The 17,315-nt window shown below is 44.6% G+C and overlaps 1 protein-coding gene across 2 annotated transcripts in view; it reads left to right on the top strand.

Moving 5' to 3' along the window:
- The first annotated feature begins 930 nt into the window (after positions 1-930).
- Positions 931-17,315, top strand: part of SLC43A1 (solute carrier family 43 member 1) — a 44,135-nt gene continuing 27,750 nt past the window's right edge. The window contains exons 1-6 of one of the 2 annotated variants that reach the window (XM_042445180.1): positions 931-1,429; positions 4,935-5,079; positions 7,192-7,369; positions 10,991-11,174; positions 13,033-13,088; positions 13,766-13,842. In XM_042445180.1, coding sequence (XP_042301114.1) covers positions 7,216-7,369; positions 10,991-11,174; positions 13,033-13,088; positions 13,766-13,842 — 471 coding nt within the window. In that variant the 5' untranslated portion in view covers positions 931-1,429; positions 4,935-5,079; positions 7,192-7,215. The remainder of the gene's footprint in view (positions 1,430-4,934; positions 5,080-7,191; positions 7,370-10,990; positions 11,175-13,032; positions 13,089-13,765; positions 13,843-17,315) is intronic. The other variant, XM_042445179.1, reaches the window with a different exon arrangement.

Here is a 17,315-nt window from a genome sequence, read left to right as displayed (position 1 = left end):
TGCCATGCAGGAACTCTCCATCAAAGCATACCTGACAGATGGTCATCCAGCCTCTGCTTAAAGACCACCAAGGAAAGAGACTCCACTACACTCTGAGGAAGTGTGTTCCACTGGAACAGCCCTTACTGTCAGGAAGTTCCTCCTAATGTTGAGGTGGAATCTCTTTTCCTGGGAGCTGCATCCATTGCTCTCGGTCCTAGTCTCTGGAGCAGCAGAAAACAAGTTTCTCCCTCCTCAGTATGACATCCCTTCAAATATTTAAACAGAGCTATCATATCACCTCTTAACCTTCTTTTCTCCAGGCAAACATCCCCAGCTCCCTGAGTCGTTCCTCATAGGCATGGTTTCCAGACCCTTCACCATTTTTGCGCCCTCCTTTGGACACGCTCCAGTTTCTCAATGTCCTTCTGAATTGTGGTGCCCAGAACTGGATATTCCAGGTGGGGCCTGACCAAAGCAGATTAGAGTGGCACTATTACTTCTCTTGATCTAGACACTATACTTTTATTGATGCAGCCTAAAATCGCATTGGCCTTTTTAGCTGCAGCATCACACTGTTGACTCATGTTCAACTTATTGTCTACTTGGACTCCTAGGGCCTGTACAGACAGGCCAAAATAAAGCTGCTTCGGGTCACTTTGGAGGTATGCTGTTTAAATGATGCATGTATCCTAAGAGTCTGGAAGCCACACCAAAGCCACACTCCATTCCTAAGGACTGGAGCGTGGCTTTGGCATGGCTTCTGACCTGAGTGACCCAAAGCAGCTTGCCTATAGGGAAACAGAGGGGAATACTTGCCCATAAACACAGGAGGCATCTCCATCGTTTCCCTCTGTATGCCTCCTCCTCAGGGCCAGCTTTCCCTTATGTTTCCCTAGAGGCAAGGACTGCCCCGTGTTTCCGGAGGTCCCTCCTGTGGGCCTGCTTCGCTCCCCTTTGGCCCTGTCCTCCCTTTCCCTGGAGGCCCCCATTCCGTGGCGGGACCCTGGGCAGGAGGAGGGGGCCTCTCCCGGGTGCCCTTGCGCTCTCTGGGGGCCTTTGCCGCCGGGCTGCTCCGGGGGGAGAGTGGCCCTGGCTCCTGGCGGCCGTGCTCTCCGTCCGTGGACCGTGGGCGCTGCTGCTGCTGCTTCTTTTCCTCGGCCCCCTCAGGGGCTGGCCCACTCTCCATGCCCTTATAAAGGCCGAGCCTCTCTCTCCCTTCCCTTCCCTCGGAGCCCAAAAGGCTGGCAGAAAGAAAGGAAGGAAGAAGCCAGAGGCGCACGCCGCCGGGGAAACCTGCTGCCAGAAGCCAGCGCCGCCCGCCTTGCCTTGGCAGAGCCCCCGAAGAAGCCCCCTTTCTCTCTTGAGGAGGAGCAGAGTCCCTTTTGGGGGGAGCCTCAGCTGCCTAGACTCCCTTCCGAGCCCCGAAAGTGTGGAGGAGGCGGCGAGGGTGAGTTTGGAAAAGTTGAGGGGAAACTTTAGGATTGGAGGAGGAGGAGGAGGAAGGCTGGGCCATGGGGGGGGGAGGAGGGCTGGCTGGGACCCCTCCAGCCCTTTGGGAGCCCCCTCCCTTCCAAGCGGCCCCTTGTGGGAGTTGTGGCCTTCCACGTGGCAGCCAGGGGGAAGATGTCGGCCATGTGGCCACTTGGGGGCTTCGGGAAGGGCCTTCTTAGACTGTGCCCTGGGACTCGGGGAGAAGGAGAAGGCGGCGAGGGAGGGAGGGAACCGGGGGGCCTTTCATAAATAAGGGCCAGGAGGCTTGGAAGGAAGGAGACTAGGGCTGCATCCACACTGGAGAAATAACCCGGTTGGCTCCGCTTGAACTCTTTGTCTGGCTCAAGGCTATGGCATTCTGGGAGTTGGAGTTTGTTGTGGGCCCCCACAACATACTCCAACTCCCAGAATGCCATAGCCTTGAGCCAGGCAACAAGTTAAAGCGGGGCCAAACCGGGTTGTTTCTCCAGTGTGGATGCGACTTGCCACTCTTTCAAGGAAGCTGGGCTCCTCTCACCCCAGGCACCCTTGCAGCCCCTTCCCCCTCCATAAAAGGAGGCAGCTTTTCTGGCAACAGCTGGACTCCCTTGCCTTCAAAGCCAAACAGATGTTTTCTTCCCTGGGGCACTTTGGTTTTGTTGTCTCACCCATCTTGGCACCCATGTTTCTTGATGTGATGCGTCCAAAAAGCTTTACCTAACTTGAACTTGTTGCTTTAACAATTCACTTCAGTCTGTCACATACTGGAAGTGCCCCCCCCCCAATATGCACACAAATCGGGGAGCGATCCCAGCTGTTTGTGTCCTGACAGAGTACATTCCTCAGGGACTGCCCAAAACATTTTGAGGTGTGGGACAGAAAATCCACTTTTGTCCACTCCTCTGAAATAGCAGCAGCAAAGTAAGAATAGATTAACCCTGAAATCCTAGGCATGAGACTTAATTGCAGGTATCTGTATGCATATATGCATGAAAATGTAAGTTCAGATATATGGGATTGCAGCCTAATTCATAAATGGATAGACAGCCGATCTGCAGAACTGCCCGAACCTGGCCACCGCTTCATTCAGCTTATGAGGCTTTCTCTTCTCAGGCTGTTAAGTTGTTATGATGTCTAGAGAGATAATTTCCTGGCGAGATGCTAATGCCCAGCTGGAACCTTCCCTTATCAGAAAAGCAAAGTGTTACTTAGAGGATTCCCAGCCATGTCTGTGACTGTGAGGCCATCATAGTGGCACGATTAGTTAGTTAAAGGTTTATTGATTAGTCCATCAACCATATCAAAATAGTTAATGTAATGGGTTCTAATGGACTGATTTCTTTCATTGCCCCCCCACCCCCTTCTTCATTTCATGGAAATATTTTCTCAAGGCCTACTCATAGGACAGCTCCACCCTGAGAGTGTGGTTTTCTTTGCTTGCTTTCTTGCCGTCGTAGTGAAAGGCTGGTTAAGTCCACACTTGGGAGGCTCCCCAGCCACCAAAGGGGTAGTAACACTGTTGCTCCCAGCAATCCAATTGAGTTGCAACCATTGCTGCTGCCAGCCAACTGGTACAAAGGGTGGGGTGGATGAGTGCAGGGCAGGCACAGTTAGAAGCACAGAGGTTGCATTCATACATTCTCTGTTTCAGTGCACCTGGATGCCAGGCAGGTTGGCTTTTTATAGCTCAGTAACTCACAGAATCAGGAAAGAGGGAAAGATCCTATAACTGTTCCCTTCCCTTCTCCCTGCTTCCTTTTACTCTCTTGCCTTTCATTGCCAAAGTTTGTATTGTAAGTCATTTGATGGAGAAGGTCTTGTTTTTATTCTCATTGGCTTAAACACCCCAAAGGCACCAGATCCCGTCTGATCGTGATCTGATCAGGGTCAGTCCTGGTTAGTACTAGGATGGGAGATCGCTAATGACTAACAAGGTGCTGTAGGCTATATTTCAGAGGAAGGAACTGGCCAAAACACCCTTGAGTATTCCTTGTCTAATAAAACCCTATGAAATTCATGCAGTTCCTGTAAGTCAACAGGTGACTTTAAGGCACATATATACTCATCTTCTTGTTGCCATCATGTTGTTTCCCACTTACGGCAACCCTAAGGTGAACCTATAGCAAGGTTTTCTAGGGCTGAGTGTGAGTGACTTGCCCAAGGTCAGTCAGTGGATTTCCATGGCCAAATGGGGAATCAAGCCCTGAGCTCCAGGGTGGTAGTCCCAGCATTCAGGCAACTATGCCATGCAGGCTCATAGTCACACATTAAAAGTGCCATGTATATAAATGGCAGCCAGAGCTCAGAATATATTATGCAAGCTTTGCTTTAAATAACTTTCACTGCGTATTAGACTGCAACTTCATATGGTTTTCGCCTATCTGAGGGCCTTTTTCTCTGACCCTCCACCGCCATAATTTCCCTTTTTTTGGTGAGTACTAATAAAAGCAAAGGAGGAAAGGGATTAGATCTTTCTGCCCAGGAGCTGTGCTGCAGCCTCTTTTGTAGATGTTTATCTCAGCTGCCTTTTTAATTGTTAACACATGCTGCCCAGATGCTTTCCAAGTTTTTTGTTGCTTGCATGAGGAACAGTCATTTGCTTTTCTTTAAAATAACATTTCAAAATGTCTCGGTTTTCAGGCCTACTTGTCATGATAGTATATTAGTGTACTTCCACAGTGGAGTCATTTAATCCTGTTGGATGAAAGACTGACAAAATATTTAAGTATGTACTATTTATTTTTGTAACTCACATTCCCTCTTCCTGTGTAGAAATATAGTTAGGGCAGCTGTGAAAGAAGAGAATAAAGATACAGGCATATACTTTACTGAGTCAGTTCTTCCATCCCACTTGCTTTCTTTTAAGGTGGTTGATGCCATAGAACATTCCAGCCTTGACATCTATCCTACACTCAAAGTTTTGGATACTTTACTTTTTGAGTTATAGGGGAAAAGAAATCCCAGCATCCCACAAAAGGCATGGCTATGGTGGCTCAATGGGAGGAAGGCTTTCTGGGACTCATAGTCTGAAAAATTAAAAGGTTTTAATACCCTGTCTATGACATACTGGGAAACTCGTATTAGCCCAAGGAAGCTGGCTACCTTCATCTCCTGCTTGTCCCTCATCTCTGTTGAATAGGCCAGCTCTTTTCCTTCAGTTTCTACAATACTCTCTTGTGTTCAACAGCATAGGCCTGTACAACAACAACTGCTTGCTAGCAATGGACCCCACAAGCAACATCTGTGTTTAGTGCCCTTTCTTTTCATTCTTTCTTTTTTTTTAAAAAAAAGTCCATGCTAAATCATGTGGTGTAGTTTTCTGGCATTTTTCCTTGTTCTTCCTAATGAAAGAGCTATGAGGGTTTGTCCCTCTCCCTTCCTCCCCTCCTTGATTGTGCTTGTTTATGGATGCTATTAGATTTAGTGTCATCACTGAATTTCATTACCAAGTTGTTGACTTCCTCCTCCTGCTTTATTTCCAGAAATTATTCGACCAGACAGGATCTGCCCTGTAATATCTGTGGGACGCCATCAGACGTGCCGACCCCAAATGTTCAAAATCAAAAGACTGCCTTCAGGACGCAGGAAGTTGGCATAACACTTGGATCCCTTACAAGTAAGGATAAGGTAGTGCGGTTGAACAATTTGGCTTCTGCATGGTGAGAAGGCACATGATAGAAATACGTTTTTGAGCTTTCCTTTGCTACTTATAATACTTCACCTTTCATAATGTAGCAGCAACTTCCTGCTTGTTTGGGATACTTGGTGGACATGATCTCATTAACACTTAACAACAGCCCTGTAAAGTAGACCAATACATTACCCTTGTGCAATAAGCCAGGAATGAGATTGAAAAAAAAGTTGGCTAAATTGAGTTCACAGCAGAGGGACCTCCTAATTCATAGGTAAAGTATCATCCAGATGTTCAAATAGCACACATTGAACATGGCTGACTGGAATGCAGCCATAAGCCCTGTCCCTGGATTAGCTGCATTTGGTCGAATGTCTACTTGGAACCTATTCAGAAAGAGTTACACAAACACAGGTTTCATGCAGATAGTCAACCAAATGCATGTAGCATGGCATACTCTTTCCAGAGGTATTTACTATACAGAGTTTGAAGGCTACAGAAGATTTATTGTATATACTTGACTGTAAGTTGACCTCATGTATAAGGTCATGAGGGCAGGTTTGGGGGGGCATAATTATGGATTTTGATACGACTTGTGGATAAATCGAGGATAAAAATTAGGGACATGTAACAAAGGATCTAAAGAATGAAACAAAGGAAACAATGCCAAAGAACTTACAAAATTTGAGCAGGTGTCACTGTTTGTGCTCACACTAAAGGCTGGATGGATAAGAGCAAGAGTGGGGTATCATTGCTTCAGGACAGATTACACTGTTGCCTTTCACCTTTGGGGGGTTATTTTTTTGATGAAAATTTCTAGACTTATGCATGAATATATCCAGTAGGTTTCTTAAATACTATACTTGCAATATGTTATTTATTATTTATATTTTATTTAGTCCATGATATCTATGTCTATTTTTCCTCCAAAGAGTTTAAGACTATATACATGGTTCCCTGTAATATAACTTTTTCCTCACAATAACCTTGCAAGGTAGGTTAGGTTGAGAGAGGATGACTGGCCCAAAGCCACACGGAGGTTAACAGCTGATTAAGGATTTGAACCCAAGTTTCCTCAGTCCTAATCTGACACTGTAACCACTACTCTGCCACTGTCTATCAGCAGCGGATACCTGGGCTGAAAGCTTTTAAGTGACTTAGGCAAAGGTTACTCCACGCTTAGGTCCTACTGATTTCTGAACTTAAATCTTGCATTGTGTGGAACCCGGAAGCCTTCTCTCAAGAAGATGCTGCTGTGTCACATTTTCCTTGGTATCCAAAATTCAATTTTTAAATGGTGGTTGTTATAATTTAATGTAATCTATCATCTACCCCATTGCTACAATTTTGAATGGCATTCCATTTAGAAAAAGAGTAAATTTCACATTTCTTTTTTTTTTAAAAAAAAAAAGGCTGGGAGAGGGGAACAAAATGTGCAGTGACTCAGAGAGCAGGTGGCAGATCTGATGTATGTTTTTTTCCCTGGGAAGTGGTGGTGGTGGGGGGGAGGGATGCAGCTTCTCTGGATCTCCTGGCCTTCTGCATGCAGCCAGGATGGCCTCCTCTCACTTCAGCAGCACAATGCAAATGACAGTGTGGTTGAGGGGAAAACAGAGTGTGAAATTCTAGCAGCTGTTTGTCCTCTGGCTGCTGTGTGTTTGGCCTTGGATGTTGTGTATTCACCCTCTACAAAGACTTGCCCCCTTCTTATTTTCCTATGCCCTGATAGCTATTTTCTACTTTTATTTTTTTTAATAAGCAGCAGAAGGGCTACTCCCACTCCAATGCATTATGTTATAAAGGCAGGGTGCTGCATTAGAACTAGCTCTAGTTTACTATGAAGGATAGAATATTTTGTTTTTCTGATCTCTGGGTTTTCAGTCATGACTTCCTGACTCCATAAAGTGGCAGCTGGTGCTTTGCTTTGCATCCTGTTTGCTTCCTGCTCCTTGCTCATCATCATTCTGTGATTCCCTGGTCACTCCAATGTCTTGCTTTTGGCTCACAGTAGTTTGCATGTATTGGTTGGCTGTGTTGATCTTTGCAATTTGGGTATCAGGAGAACTAGAGGGCAGGAAGGCTGACAGTTGACCTTTCTTTCTTTACAGATTGGTCTCTACACCTGAGGAAAAATGGCACCAACCCTGCAACAGGCCTACCGGCGACGCTGGTGGATGGCTTGCACTGCAGTGGTAGAAAATCTCTTCTTCTCAGCAGTTCTGCTGGGCTGGGGCTCCCTGCTCATCATGCTCAAACATGAAGGCTTTTACTCCCACGTGTGCATAGGTGAGTGGAGAGGGAGAAGAACAGGACCCTGCTAGCCAAGATGAGGAGGAGGGAGGAGAGGCAAAGCAGAAGAGTGAGAGGGGATGGACAAAGGGTGATGGTGCCCTTATGCAACCCCTCCACCAGTTTTCCCCATAAAGCACTACAGCACCCATTCTCCAGTATCTATAATGTTGGGGTCAGAGTTTGGGAAAGTTCCTTTTTTGAAGTATACCTCCTAGGAACCTACAACCAGCCTGGCCAGTGGTCTCTTTGGCTGGGGAACTCTGGAGCAGTAGTTTAAAAAGAAGTTTTCCAAGCTCTGGTTGAGGTACACAGTCATCCTGAGGTTGTCACTACATTTGTAACTTTTTTGAAACCAGACAGACTTATTCTGGGCTTGTTGGGAGTGGGAAGCAGAGTTAAAGAATGGGTCTGGTAGTGATGGTTGTGTTGGTGAAATTAATGTTGCGCTGTAGAAATGGCTTAGATAAAAAAAGGGAGAGAGGATCACTAGAAATTGGCACTTTGCCTTCAGTTTTGCTAAGACTTAACAGTCGAACTCTACTATGGTATATGATGTTATTGGGATATGTGTGACTGACAAAATGTGTAGAATATGTACACAGCTGTAAGGTTGTTGTTGATGATGATGTGTGCCTTCAAGTCATTTCTGACTTATGGTGACCCTAAGTTTCCGGGCACAGTACAAGGTGTTTGTTATAACCTTTAAAGTCCTACATGGTTTGGGCCTAACCTATTTGAGGGATCACCTGCTCCCATATAATCTGCCCCGCACACTCAGGTCCTCTGGGAGGAATCTATTGCAGTCTTTAAAAACCAGACTAAATTCTACCTCCCAGAGGGCCTTTTCTGCAATTGCTCTCAAACTATGGAACGGCCCGCTGGACAAGATCCGTCAAATCGCCAGCTTAGCTTTAAAAAAGCTGTCAAGACGGATCTCTTCCGGCAGGCCTTTCCTGAATAAAAGTGCCCGGCCACAGAATAATTGCCCCTCACATCATGTATCAGCCCACCGCTCTGTCCTCGTTATTATACTGTGTGTGTGTGTGTATAAATGTAAATTCTGTTTTAATAGATATTTTAATTGTAACATGTTTAATCCTGTTTTAAGGGGGGGAATTTGGGACACCATGCTGTAAATGTGGATTTTAATGTGTTGTGAGCCGCTTTGATTGTCTTGTCACAGAAAAGCGGGATACAAATAAAAGTTTTATTATTATTTATTAAGGCAATCCTATCAGGGTTTTTTTCTGGAGCTCAGACTGTGTGACTAGCCCAAGATCACTCAGAGGGTTTCCATGGCCAAGCAGGGAATCAAAACCTCATCTCCAAACTCATAGTTCAATGCTCAGACCACTACACCATGCTGGCTCTCACACCATGCTGGTAGGTACACTGGGCAAATCGCATGGAAACTCCATGCTTGAGACACCTTCCACATGATGGCTTCCCATTTCTACCATCATAAAACAGTGTAAGATACCACACTTTACATCATGTGGCCATATTTCCTTGTGTCATTGTCTCCTGTGCTGGCTGTGGCTAGGCCTACAGAGGGGTGGCTCTACATGCAGAGGGAACATTTCATGTGATGGAGGAATCTCTGTGCTGGTACACTGCCTCTGGAGTACCCTTCTCTCAAGAGACCTACCTGGTGCTAACTTCTGTGACATTTTGACATGAAGCTGAATCCCATTTCTTTAAGCATTCATGAGCAGTTAGCTTTTGTTAACAATCAAATTTGTTACTGACCATTTATTGGTTTCACTGGATGATTATTTACTGTGTTTTATTTTTACCTTGCTGTTAGCTATCTGGGTTTTTTTTTTTTTGAAGGACAGGGTGTAAATAGAACAGAATAGATTAATGTGGTGGAAATAAAACATGGTAGCCAGCGCTGCCCATTTGCCGATGGCAGCATTGTGAAGTCATCACATCCTAAGCATAATGTATGGATTAGCCCTGAGCAACAATGCTCTGCTCTTCCACTATTTTCCTCATAGGTTGCTGCTCTAGATAATCCCTCTCTTTCTTGCAGAACAGTCCTTTCCCCCAAAGTTTGCTTTACATGCTATTGCCCTCTGCAGTTTATTGCCCACCACACTTCTTTCACATTGGACAGATAAACTTCTCCCCCTACCTTAGGCCATTCACAAATTACAAATGGCCAAATACCCTAAAGGCACTAGATCCCATCTGATCTTAGAAGCTAAGCTAAGGGCCATCCTTGGTTGGTACTTGGATGGGAGACCACCAAGGAATGCCAGCTGCTGTAGGTTATATTTCAGAACTGGCAAAACCACCCCTAAGGATTCCTTGCCTAAGAAAACACTTTGATGTTCATGGAGTCAGTAGGTAACTTAAAGGCACACACACATCTCATTTTGCTCCTGCTGTTGAGGAATAAAACTTAGGAAGCCCTGCTTCCTTTGTAAGTACTGATCAAAGCAATTATGCCCCCAACACACACATTCCAGAAGGCCTTGCCCTGCAGACACATTGTTCTCTCCCTGGCAACACCTGTGGAGGCAAGGCTGGCTTCCTTCTTACTATTCCTTCATCAGCAGGTGAAGAACTTTCTATTCCAGTAGGCTTTGGGAAACAGATTGTTTTACATGTAGAGATTTCTTTGCGCTTTATCACACTGCTTTCCTTCCGTTCCTTCTGTTCCGTTCTGAGCACGGAACGGAAGGAGTAGGGATGAGTGCGGAATGAGTGGGGGACGGGTGCATGCAGTGAAATCTGTTCCCCACTCGTTTCCGTTTCCTGCCAGGCCGGGCCGAGAACCTATGCTTTTCAGTAACAGTTTTAAATGGTTTTAATTCTGTAGACAGGCAGGCAAGCAGGCAGGCAAAATGAAGCCTGTGGGTCACATTCAGTCCTTGGGAACTCCAAGTGCTATTTCAGAAGTCTCCCAAAGCCCCTAGACCCCCATACTTGGGTTAATTTTTGAATAGGGTTTTTTTGCCCCCAAACTGGCCAAAATGTGATGAAACCGTAGTGGTACCCCAACACTTCAAAGCCCTTGAAATCCCCCAAAAACACAGTGGGAAAAAGAAATATCTGCAAAAATAAACTAAAATGGCAGCTGGAAGTGATGTCACATCACTTTGGGTGCACTGAAACACACACAGTGGCCCACCAAGTGGGCACAGGGTAGAAAAATGGCCTCACCTCCTACTTTATATGTATTTTGTTTATATTGCAAGTTGAGACCCATTCTCGGAAAGAAGGCAGGTTATAAATGAAGTGATTAATTGATCTTTCTCTTGGGAGCCCTTGTGTTAGACAGATTTCCCTGTCTTGAAACTGCTATGGACTTGCCACCTTGCAAAAAAGCAGCTTACCTATTTTAATTTAGTGAACCAGAGTGCTGAGTCAGTAGCCATGCTGGCTGGATGATTCTGTGAGTTATAGTCCAAAGCACTGAATTTTTGCCTGTTGTGTAGGACTACTAGATTTGCATTTTGTTCAACACACCTGTGAGGAAGGGGAGTTGCAAAACTCTACTGAGCTTCTTTATGGCTGAAAAGGGACCATCTTGCACCAGGAGAGGGAGGGTGTGAAACTGAGGTTTGTGTTGGAAGATGCTGATCCAGTTTGTGTTTTCCTCTTAAGGTGAAAATGGCACCAATAGCTCTGGAGCAGCCAATATGTCTCACCATTGGCCCAGCTGTGTGGAACAGGAAGAAATGCTTAACCTAGGTTTCACTATTGGCTCCTTCTTACTGAGTGCTGCCACCTTGCCTCTTGGGATATTCATGGACCGCATTGGCCCAAGACCGCTCCGCCTCATCGGAAGGTAGAAACTGGAAGTGTGTGGATGTTCAAATGAAAGAATACTTGGAAAATACCTCAGTTAACGTTCTTGGACACTACATTAACAGAAAATTTGGTCTCAAAGGCAGAAATAACATGGAAAGGATAGGAATAGATTCCTGTAACACACACACACAAAAGAGCAGTTCAACATGTTTCACTAAAAATTTTATTCAAAACTAACTATAAACATGGGAAATGAAAACAAAACAAAACAAAAATAGGTCAGCCTTGCATAAAGAGTTAAAAACACATTGAGCCTTCTACAGACCACTTGAAAGTTTATTTGAAAATGCATCCAGATATTGTTTTTCTTAGACTCACCTCTGTTTTTGCTGTGATTTAATTTTAGTGTCCAAACTTATAGCTCTATGCTTTCTTAACCTGCTGAGGGTAGTTGGCAAAGCAGGCTAATGTGTTCTCCCACTTTTTCTGCATTTTGCTGTTTATGGATGCTCAATAAGGGATTCTAGAGGCAGTTGCTCTAACTTTGCCTCTTGTAGGTAAGCATACATAAGTAGAGTAGGATTGGTTGAAGGGTATCCCATTCTTTCCCTGCTCAGGCTTTATTGCAATATTCACTGCAGACATGTTGCTGCAACCCAGCAGCTGAAACTCTGTGTTTCTCCAGTTCTTCATCACCCTGTCAATTCAAGTACTGTAAAAAACAACAACAGCAATACTATCATCTAGAAGGAAGACAAGGAGGAAAAGCAGACAGGCTGGCTGGGCAGAAAAAGACTTTGCAAAAAGGAGCCTCACTGTCAAAGGTTTTGTTAACTGAGCTATGCCTATACAGTGGTACCTCGGGATACGAAATACCCAGGTTACGAAATTTTCGGGATACGAAAAAATCCCATAGGAAAACATTGTTCCGGGTTACGAATGTTTTTTTCGGGTTACGAAAAAAACTTTTGGTGCTTTTTTCGGCTTTTTCGCACGGAATCGCGGCTTTTCCCCATTAGCGCCTATGGCAATTCGGCTTACGAAGGCTTTTCGGGTTACGAACGGTGCCACGGAACGAATTAATTTCGTAACCCGAGGCACCACTGTACTTGGGAAGGGGTAGTGGTAGCAGGATTGTGTTCTTAACACTGCACCTTGAGCTAGTATGCCAATAGTTAGGCCCCATCACAAACTCTGTGGTGTGCACAGCTCTTTTACAGTGGAGTAAGACAGCTAGAGCATTCATGGGGCAGAACAAAGGGGTTGTGTCTGCTGTATCAGCCTGAGGCAGCTGCCTAAATCTGCCTAATGGCTGGGCCAGACCTGTTCAGAAAGGATTACTTGGAGGTAGGTAAGTGAGATGGGTATGAGAATGGATTATAATTTGGGATATGGGGAAATACAAATATGTGGACAGTGACTCCCCCAAAATGATGGTTGAGCATCTCTTTGAGGATACAACTTAGCTCTGCATTGTTCTGAAGTGTCTGTTGTTTTCAATCAAAATTTTATTGCTTTTGACCAAAGGTCATTGCACAGCACAACAATACAACAATACATATAACAATATAATAATATAACAGATTAACAATACATCTAAATTATATCTACAATGTGGGTACCTTATGTCTGGTACAGGATTTCTAAACAAACAAACAATTGTCATTATGCCCATTAAAGTTTTTGTCAAATATAGTCATCACCTTTACAGTTTATGGCTATCCCTGTTATATACTTATTCCTGACTTTTTTAGCTGCTAAGGCAAACAAAGCTACTTACCAGGTTACATATTTATTCAGGTCCAGTAGAAGGTGAAAGATCATATCCTGTGGGTTCTGACTGGGGTTGGTTTCTATTATAGGTGTAATGAACCTGTCTGTTGTTTTCTTTACAGTGCAAGCTTTGCTATCTCCTGTGCTCTTATGGCCCTGGCTGCCTACAATCCACCAGGTGAGAACCATGCCCCCTGCTGAATGGGCAACTATTGTCACTCAGACTAATTTATAATGAGGATTGCTAGGCTCAAATCTAGGACAACATCTACCCAAACCCCTATTGATAGTCCTACAGCTGTACAGGAGAATTCCTCTGCAGCTTTGATTATCCTGAATCTCCTGGTCCCATTGGCATCCTCTCCTTCCACTTGCTGGAGCAAAAGGGTTCTTGTTTTGATCTATGGCAGGCAGGAGTGGTGAGATGTGAGGGACAGTGCTAGGAAAGCCATGACTTCAGAAAATAAAGAAACACAGAATTAGGAGAGTCTTCTATTCCTCCCACCTGCCAGTGTGGGAATCCCCAACTAAAGCATCTTTGAGAGGTGGCCATCTCACCTCAGTTAAAAAAAATCCATGAAGGAGAGGCTGCTTCACCTTTTGAGGCAGTCCATTTCATGCCAAACATCTCTTACATGTTAGGAAGATGGGCTGGTTCCCCAGGTTGCAAAATTACAACCTTTCATCTATTCCATCCCTTCATATACATGACTTGTGTTAGGTTTGAAGCTTTGATAATGTTCATCTCCAGGCCATTATTTTCTGGATTTTTTTTTGGTCACAATCACACAGACATACATTTCTTCATGGCCGCAACTCATCTGTTTATCCCATGTTTCTGTTCTGTCCTCCCAGTCCTTTCCCCGCTGATTTTTCTCGGCCTTTCTCTGAATGGCTTTAGTGGGATCTGCCTGACCTTCACCTCCCTAACCGTAAGTAGGAACTGATACTGCACAATTGGGCCTTTTCATCATATAAATAGTTGTGGGGTGCTGACCTTCACAAGATCACAGGGGAAAAACAGAAGGTGCTGGAACAAATTCCTGCTTTGAATTGTTCTGTATAATTCTGATGATTTAATTTGCATTGTTCAGTTTATAATTTGAACAAATAGATTTGGCTGAATTTGGGAAATGGGTTTCCCAGGGTTAAAAGGAAACGTGATGCTCTGAAGATGTTTTGGACTCGACTTCCATAAGTTCCAGCCAGGATCACCAATGGCCAGGAATTGTGGTCCAGGGAGTTGTAGTCCAAAATTTGGGTGGGATGGAGGCACCATTGTTATGGATGACTGTGGTGGCTAGAGTTGATGGGAGCTGCAGTCCAGCAATATCTGGAGAGCCACAATTCAACAGTTTAACTGGCTTCAACAGTTGTGTAGAAGAAGTCTTTTTGATGGTTGCAGCTTTTCATAGAGAAGTTGAACCTGTTGAACATCTCACTGTAATAGAACACATATGTATGAAGACCCCCCTATATTTCCTTTTACTTCTGGTCTGCCTGGGCAAGAGAGATTACCTGCAACTTGCTTTTCAAGGGATCAGTTAACCAGCAGGGAGTAGTGGAGAAAACCCTTAACAATTGGCTAATGGGCAGAGGAGTGGCAGAGGCAGGGCACTACGTAGAGTGGGCAGGGAACTTATCTGTTTGGTGTAAGAAGGACTGATACAACACTTTGTCAAGAATGAGTATGACGGTGCTTAAGACAGGGCAGGGCCACAGTGCTTGCATTATGGGAGCTGCTTCCTTGTTCGTTTGTTTTTTACTTTTCCTCTCAGCCTTATTGTGTAGTTGGCAGCCAGGCTTATTTCTGGTACATCTAGGAGGGACCACATTACTCCGGTTCTGAGGTCCCTCCACTGGCTGCCTATTAGCTTCCGGGCCCGGTACAAGGTATTGGTTATTACCTTTAAAGCCCTAAATGGCTTGGGTCCAAGCTATCTCAGGGACTGCCTCCTCCCGTATAATCCTCCCCGCGCTCTCCGGTCCTCTGGGAGGAACTTACTGCAGCCTCTAAAATCTAGGCTTGTGGCGACCTCCCAGAGGGCGTTTTCTGCTGTCGCCCCCAAACTCTGGAACGACCTGCCGGATGAGATCCGTCAGTTGACATCATTAGACAGCTTTAAAAAAGCTGTCAAGACGAATCTCTTCCGGCAGGCGGCCTTTCCAGATTAACCATCCCGCCTGGGCTCCCTGATCCCCTCTTTCCTCTCGTGGCCCCATCTCAGTGATGGTTGAGGATCTCCAGAGGGACACCAGGGTTTTTAGTTTGTTTTAATTATGTTTTATGTTGGATATTGTGTTTTAATCTGTCATTTTCAATACTTTCATAAGGAGGGGAGGGATTATAATGTTTTAATTTTATATTTACTCTGTTATATTTACTGTTGTCAACTGCCTGGATTGGTTCGCCACAGGGTGGTATAACAATAAATATTATATTATATTATTTATAGTTCAGTAGTACCAGGCACCATATTGGATAACTTCAGGCAATGGTACGGGATTGGGTAAAATAGTGCTGGATCCTCTGTATTATTTTAGACACATTGACTTCATATTGTTCTTCTTTAACCTAAGATATAATCTTAGGGATTTTTAGATATTTATATTTTAGGTGTGTTCTGTGCCTCAGATGAAAGCTCTGATATGTGGTTGCCATGAATTGACAGGCAACTTGAAGTCACACACCCATTCTGTGCCAGGAATTTCCACTTTACCCCTGAATCTGAGGCTGCAAGGAATCGGAAGGCACTGTTTTTTACACTGAGATATCCTAGATCCACAGTGAAACATCAGTTCATGTCGGCATTCATGCATTGCTTGAAATAATAATAGATCCAGCACTTTATGACACAGCATGGGTCAGAAACCTACATCAGAAGCATAAATCATAATTTAACCTAGAAACACTTCAAATCCACAGACTTCACAAATGTGCTACAACACAATCCAGTGCTTAACAGCATTCCAAAACACTGGGGTCACTCTTGTTTTTATACAAGACACCAAAATTGCCCTTGGGTTCAAGCCACATCTATTTATTTTTTTAAATGCACTTTTAGACCCAATAGCATAACTATCTGCATCATAGGCCCAACATTTTGTGGGCATACTCTTGAAATAATGGTGTGTTTCTGGTGCCTTCCGTGTGAAAACATTAAAGATATAAAGGATCTGTGTCTCTTATCTATGTTTGGACACAGCTATGCCTTGGAATGTAATCTGTGTCCATGCCTGTGAGCTGTGGATTGGGACAGTATATTTCTGGAGCCTGCCTTTAAAAATAATGGGTACCCCCTGCTTCAAGTCACACGTTTATACACTAGCAGAGCCTGAAGTTCCAGGTACATAATCTTTACAGCAGGGGTAGCAACCTTTTTGAGCCGGGGGCCGGGTTGCTGTCCCTCAGACAACTGGGGGGGCCAAAGCTGGGGGGGGTGGAGCTTCCACCCTCTGGGGCGAGAGCGCGCATGCCAGGGTGGAGCTTCCACTATCCGGGGGCAGAGCCACATGTCAGGGGTGGAGTTTCCACCCTCTGGGGGTGGAGCCGCATAATAATAATAATTTGCAAGAAGTACTAGGCATGCCATAACACAGGAAAAATGCATGCACACTGTCCAACCCAGAAAAGAGCAAGCAAGTCCATGTGGGGGGATTTTGCAAAGAGAATACCAAAGGATAACAACAACAATAATAGCAATATTTGCAGAGGGAAGCGACTAGGCAAGACCAAAAACAGCAAAAAGCATGCCACTGTCTCAACCCAAAAAGAGCAAGCAAGTCATGGGGGGGGATTTTGTAAGAGAATACCAAAGGATAACAACAATAATAATAGCAATATTTGCAAGAATGGAAGCGACTAGGCAAGGACCAACAAAACAGCAAAAAATCGCATGCCACTGTCTCAACCCAGAAAGCAAGCAAGCAAGTACCATGTGGGGGGATTTTGCAAAGAATACCAAAGGATAACAACAACAATAATAGCAATTTGCAAGCAATGGAAGCGACTAGGCAAGACCAAAAAACAGCAAAAAATGCATGCCACTGTCTCAACCCAGAAAAGAGCAAGCAAGTCCACTGTGGGATTTTGCAAAGAGAATACCAACAGGATAGACCACACACAATAGATAGCAATATTTGCAAAAGAATGGAACGCGATTAGGCAATAGGCCACAAAACGAGCAAAAACACAGATGCCACTGTCGCAAACCCAGAAAAGAGCAAGCAAGTCAATGTTGGGGGGATTTTCGTAAGAGAAATACCAAAGGATACACACAATAATAATAAGGGCAAATGATTTGCAAGAATGGAAGCGACTAGGGCAAGGCAACCAAAACAGCAAAAAAACGCCATGGCCAACTGTCATTCAAACCACTTTTCTTTTCTCTCCCTTCCTCCCTCC

This window comes from Sceloporus undulatus, chromosome 1 (assembly GCF_019175285.1).
Source record: "Sceloporus undulatus isolate JIND9_A2432 ecotype Alabama chromosome 1, SceUnd_v1.1, whole genome shotgun sequence".
NCBI classification, from domain to species: domain Eukaryota; kingdom Metazoa; phylum Chordata; class Lepidosauria; order Squamata; family Phrynosomatidae; genus Sceloporus; species Sceloporus undulatus.
The sequence above is the reverse complement of the archived record's forward strand: the minus strand, read 5'-3'. Positions and strand labels throughout refer to the sequence as shown.